A 15982-nucleotide genomic window follows, 5' to 3' on the forward strand; every position below is an offset into this window, starting at 1 on the left:
TTTCTTTCTCCTCCCTCTTTCTTTCCCTCATTTGTGCTCTTTCTCTCCTGTCTGTCACGTCTTTTCTCTCAATTTCCCAGCTCTGTCTCGCTGTTGGTTGTGTGTGTTCTCTCTCTTGGTACTTCGCCTCATTTGCTTGTTCTCGCACTTTTTAACCTCTATCACTCCTTCTATGATTTCCTCTTTCTCTCTCTTTCATTCCCTCCTCTTTCTCCTTTCTGTGCCACGCTCTCTTTTGTCTTATTCTTCCTCCCTCTCACCGGTCTCTTTCACTCCACATTGCATGCATTCATATGAGATTGTGTGGGACTCTGCTAGATATATGTGGTCTCTTTTCAAAAACACAGGCAGTTAAAGAAACCGTTTGGATAATATGTGAAGTACAAATAGATTGTATTTTATTGTAGAATAATTTGCATAAATTTACTGGGAAATCTGTTCGTAACCTTGACTTGTCCTTATTATGTTTGAACATTGAGAACTAGACGTGTAACAAATAATAAAATCTCTGCGGTTGAAATGCGCTGGCTTCTCGGGCTATTGATTTTTCTCTGCACTAGATGGAAACCCTGCTTTGTTTATGAACCCATCTAACCATAGCACGTCAGCGAAATAGGTACACACTAGCACCACAAGGCCAATAATTTGTACTTTCGTATACTGTCACATGCAGGCATGGTTTGTGAATACCTGTGTTTGTGTGCATTAACACATTCAAGTCAGACCTGTTGGTTTTGCCAATGCTTATTTTCTTCTGTCACTAACATTATTCCACTTAGTTTACTCTCGCCTGTTTTCGTGTTTGCCCAAATGCATTTGAATATATCCCCCTGGTCGACCTTGCTAAGATCGTACACATTGCTCAAGCACTGCATATGTCTTAATCACATATGAAACATTTGAGGACCTCAGTGATGGAACTCTGAAGAGTGCTGGTTTCCAATTTGGAAAGTCACAGTAGGTGAGCCAGATGGTACTATCCTGCCTTTATTAACTGTGCACCTAACGTGCACATAACCGAAACTGTGTCTGACTGCTTTCTCCAGATGATGGAACGCTACCAAAACATATCAGGAAGGTTTGAAAAAAGGGAGTTCTGGATAATTCTCTAATTCTAAGTAAGAATCAATGTCAGTACAAAAAAGGTAAGCTTGAAATGATAACAATTTCCCACAAATCTGGTTTATGTACTCTATTTGTGCTTGTAAAGCATGTACATTTTATATACTTAAATGCATACTATTAACTTAAGAAACAAGTGATCTGATAATAATTCTTTTAAAGACCAAGTTATATTGTATTATTTTCCTTTTTTGGGCAGATGTTCCAAGTATATTCAGCGGTGACCAAATAGGAATGCTGGACCCCCATCAAACGCTTTTTGGCCGGCACGAATCGGGCCAGTGTTGGAATTTAAAAGAAGACATAAAAGAGATCAACGAACTTGTGGACCAGTTTGCACCATTCATCGGCATTTTTGGAAGCACAAAAGAAACAATCGTGGATGGCCATTTTCCAGGGACATTTTTCCGCTTTCCTCTTCGCCATGAGCCATCTTTATTAAGTACCAATGTATACAACAAACAAAAAGTTCTGGAGCTGTTTGATTCATTCAGGGCAGATGCAGATACTGTGTTACTGTTCCTTAAAAGTGTTCAAAATGTGTCCTTGTATGTGAGGGAGGAAGATGGAACAGAGCGGCTTCTTTTTAAGGTGACCGCTAATGAAAACAAAGCCTTGAAGCATGAAAGGCCAAACTCCATAAAGATTCTAGGTAGTGCCATAGATGACTATTGTAATGGCATTCCAAGCAACAGCATAACTTGTGTAACTTACCACATAAACATACTTGTAGAAGATGAGAGCATTAAAGAGGTCCAACACACCTCTTGGTTGGTATGCAATAGTGTTGGCGGTCGAGGAATGTGCAATGAACTTGACTGCTTAGCTGATGACTTGAAATTTATACCTACAATAGGTATTGCCATGCCTTTGTCATGTGATGGGCAGGACAAGGGAGCAGTCGCTGAATTTTATGGGAGAGCGTTTTGTTTTCTTCCTTTACCTCCAGGTGACGAAAGCAAGACAGGTCTCCCTGTTCATATTAGTGGTTTCTTTGGCCTAACTGATAACCGAAGGAGCATCAAGTGGCGAGAACTGGATCAGTGGCGAGACCCTGCTGCTCTCTGGAATGAACTTCTCATAAAAAGTGTGGTCCCAAAGGCATATTCTACCCTCATTTTGGAAGCTATCAAGAGAATGGAGACGGAGGAGAATCCTGATTTTCCACTCTCCGCAGAGAAAATTTATAGCATATGGCCAGATATGACGAAGACAAGACTACACTGGAAGTCTGCATTAGAACCTTTATTGAGTGATTTGCTACAGAATGCGGTTGTTTATTCCATTGGTGGTTCATGGTTGAACGTGCATGAGGTGTGCTTCTCAGAAATCGATGAAAAACTTGAGTATACAGAAACAGTGCTGAAGTATCTTCAATCCTCAGGAACACATGTCACTAAAGTACCTTCCAACATTTCGGATGCAATTCAGTTTTCAGTACCCAATACTAAGCCAGTGAAGAAAGTGACTCCTTCGTTGGTGCGACAGGTATTGAGGAAATCTGGGCACAGAGGTTCAACCGAGGAAAAGATTCGCCTCTTAGAGTTTGTGCTCAGTGATAGAAATTACAGTGAACTTCTTGGTCTCGAACTTCTTCCTTTACAGAATGGAACCTTCACTACTTTCTCCTCATCTGTGTCAGATAAAGATGTTGTTTACATAACCTTAGAAGATTTCCCAAGGTAAAGATTTTAACTTTTGAAAACTCCATAGTTAATTTATGATGTTATCTTGTCTAGTCCGCTGCTGATAATTATAATAAGTCTCTATGTTAGATTTACATGACTGACTACAGATTGTATGCTCTGTGTACCAGCAGAAACATTTGGGGTGTATTTCAAAGGAAGTGATTTAATCTAAACAATTGTATATGTACGTGGAACGATTGGCAGTTAATTAATATGGTGATGTTTAATCAATGTATTTTATTTTAGGTAATTCTTTATTTTTACTGTGTCACATATCAATAAATGTAGTTTAACAATTACTTTAAAGCTCTATACAAATCAGAATTTTTCTCCAGCAGGAGATTTGTTCTACGCTCAGGAAGGGATACAAAGAAATCCAGAGTTTGAAACTCTGGGCTCCCAGTAACCTACCTCTGTCGCCTTAAGGTGCATGGGTGGCTGTGGTGCAGGTTGGTTGATCCATGTCCCTAGTGGGTTTGTAGTTGGAAGCCAAGTTTTGGTGATATTTGGGTCCTTCGTTCCAATAAATCTTGTGGGCGCTATGGAGTGCCTTTTATCCTTGTCCACACTACCTGCCAGTGGACTGCTTTTAGGGCTGTTTGACATGATTGCCTGTCCCCAGATTAAAGCACATTTGGCTGACTTGATTTGTATCCTTTGTAGTCTATCAGTGAACTTTCTGGGAGCCATACATGGACCATTTTGAAACAGTCCATTTGTGAATTACTAAGGATCTGGCCAATTGCATGGATTTGTGGTGCGAATGATATATCTGTGTCGACAATTATCCCCATTTCTTGCGTTCTATCCACTGTTTGGGGGAGTGCGAAGGTATGTGGGTAATACTAAAGGAATATTTTTGGAGTAAGTGCCTTCCAGTACTTGAATCTCTGCCATACAACATAAATAAAACAAAGGTATTCAGTCAAGCTTATCTGATTTTAAGGCAGTCGTTGATGCTTTTCTGGTTCCTAGTTTAATCACATATGAATTTGAGTGTCCTTGGCATACATTTGGGATTTGACTTGGTGACAGTGGTGTTTGGGTGGCTGCAGATGTTGCTCGGAAGGGGTGAAAGAGAGGACCCCCTGTGGATTGCTGCATGCCACCCTTCGAGTTCAGGATTGAACCCGATCAGAAGGAGAGACGAGATTCACAGTAGTACCTTGCCCGGTCCCCCAGTCTGTTGCTTGAATCTGGTGGGCTGGATTTTTTGATCCCCTGTGTCGTTGGCTGATGGGGAGGTCTTGTGCGTTTGCCATTGGGTTTTTTCAGGACGACATTACATAAACGTTGATCTCAGGAAAAGGATAATACTGTATAACAGTCATGTATTTAGAATAAGAAGCAGTAAAGCAAACAAGATAGTTATCATAAGTAGCAAGAAAAAAAGTTACTAGGAACAAACCAGTTTGCTCGTTTGTTATTATTCTTAGAGTGCTCATAAAGCTGGCCAGGTCATGCCTAAGACTACATAACAGTGAATATGCCCAGGGGAAAAACATGAGCGCCCAACACCTCCTCTGAATAAAAAAAAAAGAAAACTTGTTGTGTGCAGTTTACACCATAAAACATTCCTCCGGTAAAATGTGATTTAATAGCTCTCTGGCTCGTAAATGTGAAGCACACACATTGGTCTTTGGTCTCCACTGGGATGCAGGTGTATTGCACATTGCTAGTGGAAAGATGCAGCTCAGGTTTCTGCTCAAAGACATTCCACAAGCCAGGGATTTGTTGTGTGTTTTGATGTGGTGTTAGCCATTGTGCTGGAGGTGAGTAAACGTGCCAGAGATGATCTTGGTGATGCTGGAACAGAGTAGCAAACTATTACGTCATTAGTGATAATAGTGATCGAAGCTGTACTGCATGGTACTAGCAGGTATAGAAATTACAACTGATGTTCAGCTTGGTGATACGTTCTGCTGCTCTTTAACTAACGTTTCACCTTGATGTTGACCTGCTGCAGAGTACTGCCTGTCTGAGTCCTGAAGACTTCTCTGGTTAGAGATTCAGTGCACTGACTCTCCCCTGTTAAGGGAACAGGTCACAAAATGTGAACCCTGACTGCCCTTTTACATGGAATGATAGTGTACAGTGCTGGATGTAATTTCAGCAGTAGTTACTCTGCGTATTTCTGTCACGCGTCATACTGTACCTCAGAATTGTGGTATCCCTAACACATTCTGCAGTTGTCTATATTGTATAGTCAGATGCCTAACAATCACATCAAGAATGTAATGCATCAAGCTTCAGGTAAACAGTGTTGCAACACAAAGTGCATGTCTGCCTACTCCACCTCAAGGTCTGGCATACCGTCATCCTTGGTTGCCCTTAGGAATGATAGGTAGAGTGCTATCTTGAAATATCATTCTGTATTATCACACAAGATGCTTATGGGCCTGGCCAAGCTAGTTTGCCCCAGCACTGTATTTTCAAACTCGGAAACAAAAACCTCTCACAATCTATATTACATCAAATAGAAATCCTCAGGCCTCAAGTCGCAGGTCGGTGATCGCTTACCTGACAATCTTCTATTCTCAGCTATTTTTAGGTTTCGCATAAGCAGTGCGCATGCGCTGAATAGGAAGGAGACCTTTAGCAATCGCTTCGACTTTCAGCCAAAAACATGCACGCTTTTCATTAACTTCAATGGCAACGTGAGCACGTTTGGCTCGCTCCCCCAAGAGAAACATGCGCAGGCCCCCTCCTCTCTCCCCTCCCCCTGCTGCCTCTCGTCACACTTTTTTTAGTTTTTTATTGTTTTTACCATGAGCGCGAGGCTCGCACACTTGTTTTTCTCCAGGCAGCTGGGCACAGGCCTCCCTAAATTGGGTGCAGGTAGGCAGCACCGTGGTGCAGAGTCCAGGTCCTCAATCCATTATCACCCTATCTTTTCTCTTTCCAGTGAGGCCGGACTCTATCTCTGCAGCCCAGGTGGCGCTCTCTCCCTGCCCCCTCGTGTTCCGCACTCCAGGCCCCAACGTAAGCCCCGTTCACTATCAGGGCAGCGGGCCCCACTTCCGGCCCGTTCGCTTTCACTAAAGCAGCTCTCTCTTTGTAGGAGCTAATTCAGGGCCTGCTCTTGGAATAGGTAGTGCTTCAATGAAGCTGCCGCCTCCCTCCCGGCGCTGCCCCAGTACTCTCTACACTCATCGCTGGGGTGGGTGCGCCTCACCCGCTCCCTCTGCATTCCATGTTCCGGGTCTCGATATCGGCCCCGATTACCTTCACCTCCTTGGCCCTACCACCTCTGGGGCTTGCTAGGGGGCCGCTCCTATCACCAGCTGTCCTTCAAAGCAGGCCGCCGCCTCCTCACGGGTGTCGGCGCAGCATCCTTGTACTCTTCTGAGGGTCCCTTCGGTGTTTGTCATCACCGTCGGTTCACCACTCTATTCAAGGGCTTCTCACCTGTTGCTGGCCCTGCAGATCCCCAGCACACAGGCAGCGGTTAACCGTTGTCTCTAGGGGCAGCGGGGATAAGCAGGAGCCACTCCTCAGTGCGCACTCCCCACAGCTAAGCTCTTTCCCAGGGCCAACCGCACCAGGTGAGCCCGGTCACGGCTGCAGGCCTGTAGGTCTCTTCCCGGGCGATCTGCTGTTTCTGTCAGGAAGCCAGTTTCTGCCCACTGTCGTAGCACAGGGGCCGCTGAGGTCGCCTGTTGCCACCCCAGCAGGCAGATGTGGCAGAATTATTGTTGGGCCAGGGCGGGCCTGTAGCTCATGCGTCTGCCATATTCTGCCTGTAGCCACGCCCCTGTCTTCAAATCAGTCTCTATGTAAAATCTTCACATTAAATTCATGCATCTGCCATATAGTAGACTCTACACCAGACATTGTGAGGACCTTCCCTCAAGGTTTTGGAATTGCCAGGTATGACAGGGAAGGATGCAAATAGGGATGGGGTGTGCCATATTTCATAAAATGTGATCCACTGCCACTCCCTAACTGAAGATGTCTGTTATTTGCTACGGAAATATCACCAACCTTCCATTTCTCTGGTCTTTTAATATACCGACACCCAGGCTCTGCCACTCAATTCATACAAATCCTCCCTGACACAGTGGTAGAACATAGCCTAATACCAGAGGCTTCACAGTGTTTGGGGATTTAAATCTTCACCTAGAAAACGTGGAATATGATGTATCCAAACATTTCACACTGGACCTAGAAGCAATTCATCTAACACAACGGGTCAAAGGCCCAACGCATAAGCAAGGCCACTTACTAGATCCAATATTCTCAAACATACACAAAATGACTACAGGAAACCCAACAGAGATCCTATGGTCTGATCACAGATTGATACCCTTCCAACATATCAACCAACTCCACCCCCGATATGACTGGAGACATTACAAGTAGGTACACTAGGTTCAAGGTATGGATGCTAAGCACCTTAAACAACCTAGCACCTCTTAGGCAGCAAAAAGCTAAACTGTTAGGTGAAAGGGCTCCTTGGTTCTCATCAGAACTTTTAGAAATAAAACAAGCATTGGCATAGCCAATAGGTCTCGCCTTTGGAACCTTATAAGTGTTTAGTTATACAGCACAATATCCTTGGTGCAACAACATCAACTGTTGCATGGCTAAACACTTATAAGGTCCCAAAGGCGATACCTATTGGCTATGCCAATGCTTGTTTTCTGAACTTGCGGCTAATGCTTCTTATAAGGTATTTTATCTGACACAGCAAAAATGGCCTGAGGTCTGTGGTGTCCACAGTCATCTGTAAATATGTCAGAGGATTGCATTTTAGTGGCTTTTATGTATTTCTATTAGCTGAAATATAGTGCCGACCTGACTTCTGACCAGCACCCCTGCTTATCTTGTGGACAAGCTGACCATCTGTGGTGGCTCTTGACACACCTGCAGCCAGGCTACCATCAGACTGGAGACTAAGAAGTTTAATAAAGGAAAAGACAAGGCAGAAAGCCCTTTCCAACTATACTCCCAAGATCTGGTGCAATATCCCTGGACCACCCGAATCCTGCTCAAGTTTAGCAGAGAGTTGACAACATACTTCTTTAAAGAACACTGCATTGCAATACATTAATACTCCAATAACCAGTTATGTCTCCTATCACTTGTTGAACTTATGCTTGCCTTTGACCCTGTACATTGCTTTGTTGCAATACCTTCGCTATTATTGTAAATCAGTGCTTCCCAAACTTTTTAGGGTGATGACCCACTTTTTACCACACCCAAATTCCAAAACCCTCCTGGCTTTATTGGACTGAAGTGAGCAATTTATTTTTTTAGCGTACTAATACATCATGTGGTAAGGCATTGCCATTTACCATTGAAATGGACACTAAATTTACACAGTACAGTTTTACTAATCAAACTATATTGCACATAAATGATAATGTGTGGAAATCGAGTTTCGGTGAATATTATTCGTGCATCATCAAGTAAACTGTCTTGATTTGTTCTGATCCTATTAAAATCTTTGTTTCCATCACACTTAAAAGTAACAGCAAATCTGCTTAATTTTTGCTTTCCTAAAAGGTGAATATGTACAGTTCATTTACAGTTTTTTATATATTGTTGTGTATTACTAAAAATGACATTCTACTGCCTTTCCTCACCACCACCCTCAAGACTGCACTCAACCACTACAAACCATAGCAAGGAGCTCTTCGCCATCATGTAGGAGTTCTCTAAGCCCGCAGTGACCTGAAACAAAATCACCCCCTCTCAAGAACGGTGTCATTCCTTAGCAGATATTTTCCATAACAAGATCTCAACCATCTACGAAAACTTAGAAAACCCCAACCCTCCGCCACTGACAGCATCAGCCTGCTAACTCCCATGAACATAAACCCCAAACACCTTCTCACCCACTGGAAACTTCTCACGACTCAAGCCACAACCTCCATCATGAACTCTGTACATTCTGGAGGGCCCACGGACCCCTGCTCCCACCACGCCTTCAAACTCCGGAGCAAGACAACTGGCAAGAACTCCATCACCTTGGCCTGATTCCCTGAGAACTGGAAACACGCTGACGTTAGGCCTGTCCTGACGAAACTATCCACCGACCCAGCAGATCCCACTGTTCACCTCGGAAACCAATAAGGTCCTCTGTGACGTGGCCCAAGGATTGTACCTCAGCCCCACCCTCTTCAACATGTACATGACCCCCTTGGCCGGCACTGTCAGATCGCATAGACTTAACATCAGCTCCTACCCTGATGACACTCAGTTCATCCTTTTACAGTCAGACACCACCACCACTTGAGCCAACTTCCACAGATGTGTGAGGAATGTCACCAACTCAATGAAGGACAACTGCTCAAGCTCAGCATGGACAAGACGGAAGTTCTAATTTTTGGTAACAACACCTTGCCATGGATTGACGCATGGTGGCCTTCTGAACTTGGCTCATCCCCCACCCGACAGACCATGCCTGCAACCTCAGCATCATCTTGGATAGCAAGCTATCCATGAAGAAACAGGTAAACACAGACTCCTCTGTATGCTTCCACATCCTACATATTCTCCGCAAGATCTTCTCATGGCTCCCAGTCAACACCAGGAGGACCATTGTGCAGGCCCTTGTCACCATCAGGCTGGATTACGGGAACACACTCTGCGTAGGAATCGCTGCAGGCCTCCTGAAGAGACTACAGACAATACAACACTCAGCAGCAAGACTCATCCTCGACCTCCCCTGATGAACCCACATCACACTTCACCTGAAGAAGCTACACTGGCTTCCCATGCAGAAGAGATGCCAGTCCCAGTTGTTGACCTATGCATACAAAGCCCTGCACAACTAGGACCAGCATATATCAGGCGCATGACCTTCCACCGACTGACCAGACACCTGTGATCCGTTTCCCTATTAATAGCAGGAACCCCCCCGGATTCACTAAGGCAACAGTGGAGTACACTCCTTCTCACACCTGGCGGCTAAAGCTTGAAATGACCTTCCCCTGCACCTCAAGTCTGTCTCATCGCTTCAGCAATTCATGAAAGAACTCAAGACTTGGCTGTTCGAATGAACAGATCACCACGTAGGGCCTTGAGACCCTCATGGGTGATTTGCCACACTCTACAAATCCATGATTGATTGAGATTCAGCCCGAGTGTGGAAACTCAGCAGTCACAGAGATACTACTCATAACTCACTTTTACTTTTGTGATGCCGAAAAGTAGTAAAGTTAGACTTTTGCTCTAAATGTAGACCAAAAGTCTAACTTTACCAGTGTGAATCGGGCCCTAGGTGTTTGTAGCATGTTTTGCTGTAAATACACATGCTTTGCATACTCCTGCCATCTAGTATTGGGCACAGACATTTGCAAGTTGTTTTTCTTCGAAGAAGCATTTCGAGTCATGAGATATAGTGACTCCACACTTAGCTGGCAAAGATCATGGGCATTGACTCCCTGTCATATTGTTTTTGACCACCATCGGGTTCGGATGTGTGCCAAAAGTGATCTCTGTGTTCAGTGATCTTAAGTGCTTTCCTTCTAGCCCAAGTGGTTGTCATGACTCCAGTACCTGCAGAAGAAATTCTTCTCAACAGATCTTCGACTTTGCTTTTTTCCCCAGGTGACTTTTAATGGACATCGACCTCCTTTCGACTCCTCACCGTCGGGGCCACACAAGGGTACTGCCCCCCTTGCCTCAAGGACTTCGTCGTCAAGAATGTGGATACAGTGATGGAAAGGGTGCCCTTCCAGTACTACCCCTAGTGCCACTCCAAATACTCAATGAACGACCACCACCAGGTTTACAATTTGTACCTCTCCCCTGGCCACAATGTGAAACGTGTGAGGCCTGACTCACCTTCCATTTAAAGAAGACTCTTCTGTACCGATGTGAGCAGAGATGGTACTATGTTTTCTGATGGATACTTCTAACCAAAGATTCCTTACCTTGTAAATATCACCAGGAGGCTGACTGGATCCAGAAAATTTAAAGCTGTGCTCCTGCTCTCTGACAGGTAGCACAGTGCAACTCCGCATACATGCTGCTTTGAAAGTGACAAACCGAGCCACAAGTAAGCACCACCCAGGTGTGCTGACATCAGTTCCTTTCTTTCTGCACCTTCAGAAGCATATCCGGAACTCTGCTCATTCTTTTTTCTTCACTTCTTTCACTCAAATTGTATTTTCCAGCTTGTAAGGCATGTTTCTCCCTAAAACTATAGGGTTTAAGCCTTATAGGGACTGTCACAAATGGATTTCTGTGACAGATCTCCATGAGGTGTCCCTTAGGTGCTTAGGTTTGTCGCACAACTCTAAGGCCATCCGTGACTGCCTCCAGATGAACCCGAAAAACATTTGAGATCGTGAGATGAAGCTCTACATGTTGAAGCACCAGAAGGCTCTGCACCGGTCCCACTCCAAGTTGAAGTGGAGTGCACATACTCCATTCCTGTCCCACTCCTGAAGTCGTACCTAGGCCAATCTTCCTTATGGGGGAAGTCTTAAGATAAGTCAAAGGAGAAAACAAAAAAGTCCAACGGGACTTGCCCCCCTTCCAGCCTCTCGGTCTCTCTCTCATTCCACGAAGAGCTGATTCTATCTCATTTCTAATGCATCCACATTTCTAGACCTATCGACAACATCACAGCAAGTCAAAGCCATTCCTGAGGCTGGGCTGTGCATCTTTGTAACTCTTCCAGTTCCCTCTTGCGCCCCTATGCATGCAAAGGATCTGCAGGACTCTCCTATCAGATTATTGCTGGCAGCTTCTCCTTTAGCACTGCCTGGACCCCTTGAACCCATCTCTGGTTCTGTACTATCATCAGGCTCAACACCAAGATCCGTGCCATACAGATCTTGGCGTACCGCACAGTATACACTGAACCCATCCGACTTAGATACAATCCCACTACCGCATGCATATACATTGCACCATTTTTTGGGATTGGACTTGGATGGAGTTGAAAATGGAGGGCATTGGGAGAAATGTGCCCCTCCTTATGATGTAGATAACATGGATTTGCAGAAAGCCAGTGCATTTTACACCTCTTCCCCATTCCAGCATCAGAGAAGAGTACCTTATTCGCCACAATATTTAGAAGGCTGCTAAGGTCCTTGCTCTTCACTTCCAGACTATTCTCTATGGGGCATATGTAGGTAATTTCCATTTTGCGATTCCCAAATAGCGATTTTTAAGGAATCGCTATTTGAGAATAGCAAAATGGAATGTAGGTAAAAGTTCGCAATTTTTTTGCAAATCTCTAACATTCCTTAATTGCGATTAGCAATTTGCGAATCGCAATTAAGGAATGAGTGTCCAATTCATTCCTATGGGCTAAGAGGCCCATAGGAATGAATGGGGATACATTCTCAAATTGCGATTTTCTATGAGAAAATCGCAATTTGAGAATCGCAATTCCAAGGGTGCCAGGGTGTCCAAAGGACACCTGTTGCACCCCTGGAATGTGCCTGTAAGTACATGTGGCACACATACATGCCCAAAGGACATTTCTGTGATCCATATGGCACTTTGAATTTTTTTTAAAAAAATGCATTTTTGAAGGAATTCGCCAAATACCATCTACTTGAAGTAGGTCGTATTTTGCGATTCTTTATGCAAAAATCGCAATTTTTAAAGCACCCCTACATATCATACATATCATTTAAGCAATCGCAAAATTGCGATTCCTTAAATACTATAAGCAAAATAAGGAATCGCAATTTTTGCGATTCCTTATTTTGCTAAGTGGCACCTACATATCAAAACGCCGTTTGCGATTCGCAAACGCCGAAGTTTGCAGAATTTCGGCGTTTGCGAATCGCAAACGGCTACCTACATATGCCCCAAAGTTCTCATAGAGGTCCTACAGTGCCTGTTTCCCTTTAATAAAGCCCTTACTGACACGCTGTTGGGCTCTTTGACCAAGCTATGCTCTGGCCCTCCAGTCAACTGACAAATTGCCCATCACCATAGACCCGCTCCAGGCAATCCAGATTTTTTGACCCAGCACCCAAACCGGAGAGCTTTGTGGTACTAGCGTCCACCAGTGAATTGAGTCCTAATGCTTTTCCTACCCCTCCCCCTCACAAGGACTCAAAACAAGTGGACACTTTTGGCAATTATATGTTCTCCTCGTCCAGTCTTACCCTAGGTTAGTTAACGCAAACTACCTACTCTAGCATTATACGCACTGCAGGACATGGTGGATGAGATCTCACCTGTGGTCCCAGAAGGCCTGCGATCCTCCGTGGCTCAAACCATTCAAGATGGTCAGGATGCCACCAAATTCGTCATCTGCTTCGTTCTGGACACCACAGATTGTCTAGGTATGGCCATAGGAATTAGTTTGGTGGTTTGGGCGCCACACATGGATGAGGTCCACAGGCTTCTCTGGGGACGTCCAGAGATCCTTTATAGACATTTCTTTCAACTGATCCCACCTGCTTAGAGAGAGGGTGGACTTGGCCCTAGAATGTTTTATACAGAGCTGCACCACGGGACGTTCTCTGGGCCTCTCAGCACTAGGCTGGTAATCCCCAGAACTATGTTGTCCTTTTACGGGCTATGCAAGGGCATGGCTTCTCAAGAACACCAGTCCCACTGCCCAAACAACAAGGCTTCCCAGCCCTTTCAAAGTCGGGCCTTAGGTCCAGTAGACAATGACACTATCATCAGACACAGCATTCCTTCTAACCCCTTCCATGCTGATGACGGAATCGCTCCGTCATCAGCTACAGTTGAGCTGTGCTGATGACGGAGCGGTTCCGTCATGGCCCGGCCGCCGCGCCTGCGCGGCGCTGATTTCGCGCCTGCGCGGGCGTTCTAAAGAGCGGGGCGGGTCATGACGGAACCGCTCCGTCACCAGCACAGCTCAACTGTAGCTGGTGACGGAGCGGTTCTGTCACCAGCATGCGGCGGCCGCGCGGCCGCCCCGCCCCTTTAGCGCTGCGGCGGAATAGCCGCCGCAGCGAAGGGGCTAATCTTCTGTCCTTCTGGTAACAACCGCAAAACCTATTTAGTGTGCCATTAGAGGCACGCAGTTAGCGGTGGAAGGCGAGATCAGTGACGTTCTGCAGGGGTGGCAAAACATAACATTTGACATTTAACAAACATTTTAGCAGTCGTAAACCCACAAATTTAGTAAATCAAAGTATCTGCGACTGCTAAAACGTTCTATATCTGTGTAACCTTTAAAGCAAGGCCATGATTTCCTCAGTTCAAAGAGAAAAGAGTAAGAATTGTCAACAGATGTACTTTTGTAAGAGATAGCTAAATATTTTCTGCAATTTTCATACTAAAATGTTTCCCCTTCTTTTACTAGGTCTTTCTTTCCCGGCCTCGAAGGAAGATTCCTATCTGAAAATTTAATAAGTCATATTCTTACCACTTTGAAAGAAGCTTCCAAATGTCGAGGTAAATTTTGCAATGCTGTTTTGATTTCTTTTAACAGTGAATTTATTGGGTTTACACTTCCGAAACATATGCAACTTCACTGACTCACTAGCCTTCTGTTTCTGCAGCTTCCAGAATTATAACTATCATTGAAGAGAACATTGGCTAAAAGTATGTTTACGTAACGGAAAGCAAATGACATGGAAGCATAATTATGTCATGCAGCCTTTTAGTGAACTATCAGCTAGATTAATGAAGCCAAATTGCGATCGCAATAGCTGCGAATGGATGTATGATGTTACAACGCATGCTTTTACCACGCATGCTGTTACAATGCAGGTTTTACTACGCATACCATTACAACGCATTACACATTGGGGTGCTGGATAGTGAATAGTTTAATTTACTATTCCAACTCCAGTCCCAGTGGACACTAGGGAAGGTGTTGGATAGTAAATTAAACGTATTCCTTATCCTAGAGCGCCCCCAGTGTAATGCCTTGTAATGGTATGCGTAGTAAAACCTGCGTTGTAACAGCACTGCGTGGTAAAAGTTGCGTTGTAAAGGATGTTCCCCGCTGCGAATTAGCAATTGCGATCGCAATTCGAATAAAAGGAATTCATGATAGTGAAACCCCTAAAAATGCGAATTCGCTAAAGAAAAATTGCGAGTTCGCAAATAAATTCGCAGAATCCAGGAAGAAGCCCATTAGCGAATCGGAAATTGCGAGAAACCATGGATTCTGCTAATTAATTTGCGATATCGCTAAATAATCGCAATCGCTATTCAAGAAAAATCGCAAAATGCGAAAAATCCGAAAATCGCTATTTGCGACGCGCAATTTAAGGAGAACCCAAACCAGGTGGTAACCAGTAAGGAAAAAAAAAATCAAAAAAACTTTAACAAACTACCAACAGGTGCAGGCCTGACCAAACACACTTAAGGAGATGCAGCTGGAACATGAGGACTCTCACAATGCCAGGACTCTACATGGTGGTCAGGTGGCGAAGGCTACAGCGAGCAGCACGGAACAGACGTAGGATCCAGGAGCGGATATTCCGCCAGCGGGTCACCCTACTGGGCCAAACTGCGGAGCAAATTTACGCTAAGTACCGCCTGAATGGGGCAATGATCATCAAGCTGATCCGGGACCTAGACCATCTGATGCAGCACCCAACAAGGAGGACCAATGCCGTGCCCACCCATGTCCAGGTATTGTGCAGCCTGCATCTTCTGGCCTCCGGAAGCTTCCAGGGGATAGTCTCTGTTGCAGGGGGGATATCCCAGCCCACCATGTCCCGCTGCCTAAGGAGTTTCCTGGAGGCTATGCTGACCCGGCTACACCACTACATCTCATTCCCGACCAGCCAACAGTACTTGAATGCGACCAAGCTTCAATTTTACAACGTTGCACAATTTCCACATGTAATAGGATGCATTGACTGTACCCACATCCACATCTGCCCACCAGGACAAACGGAATACATGTACCGCAACCGCAAGTCCTACCACTCTCTTAATATCCAGATGGTGTGCAATGCTAAGACAATCATAACGGACATAGTGGCACAGTTCCCGGGGAGCACACATGACTCCTTCATATTCCGGCACAGCGGCATTCACACACGACTGGCCAGGGGAGTTTTGGGGAAGGACACCTACTAGGTAAGTACACATGCCCCAAAATAGTAGACTGTGATCATGTAGCTGCGCTGAACAGGCACTCACCCTCCTCTCCTATCATTTAGGTGACAGCGGCTACGCTCTCCGTGAGTACCTCCTCACCCCATACCTCAACCCTGCAACACCACAGCAACGGCGTTAAATGCTGCACACATACGCAC

The 15982-nt window shown here is 45.0% G+C and overlaps 1 protein-coding gene across 2 annotated transcripts in view; it reads left to right on the top strand.

The window, feature by feature from the left end:
• Positions 1–15982, top strand: part of SACS (sacsin molecular chaperone) — a 368710-nt gene that overhangs the window by 243499 nt on the left and 109229 nt on the right. For both annotated transcript variants that reach the window (XM_086935194.1, XM_086935196.1), the window contains exons 7-8: positions 1322–2804; positions 14068–14159. In XM_086935194.1, coding sequence (XP_086791320.1) covers positions 1322–2804; positions 14068–14159 — 1575 coding nt within the window. The remainder of the gene's footprint in view (positions 1–1321; positions 2805–14067; positions 14160–15982) is intronic.

This window comes from Lissotriton vulgaris, chromosome 8 (assembly GCF_964263255.1).
Source record: "Lissotriton vulgaris chromosome 8, aLisVul1.2, whole genome shotgun sequence".
Lineage (NCBI taxonomy): Eukaryota > Metazoa > Chordata > Amphibia > Caudata > Salamandridae > Lissotriton > Lissotriton vulgaris.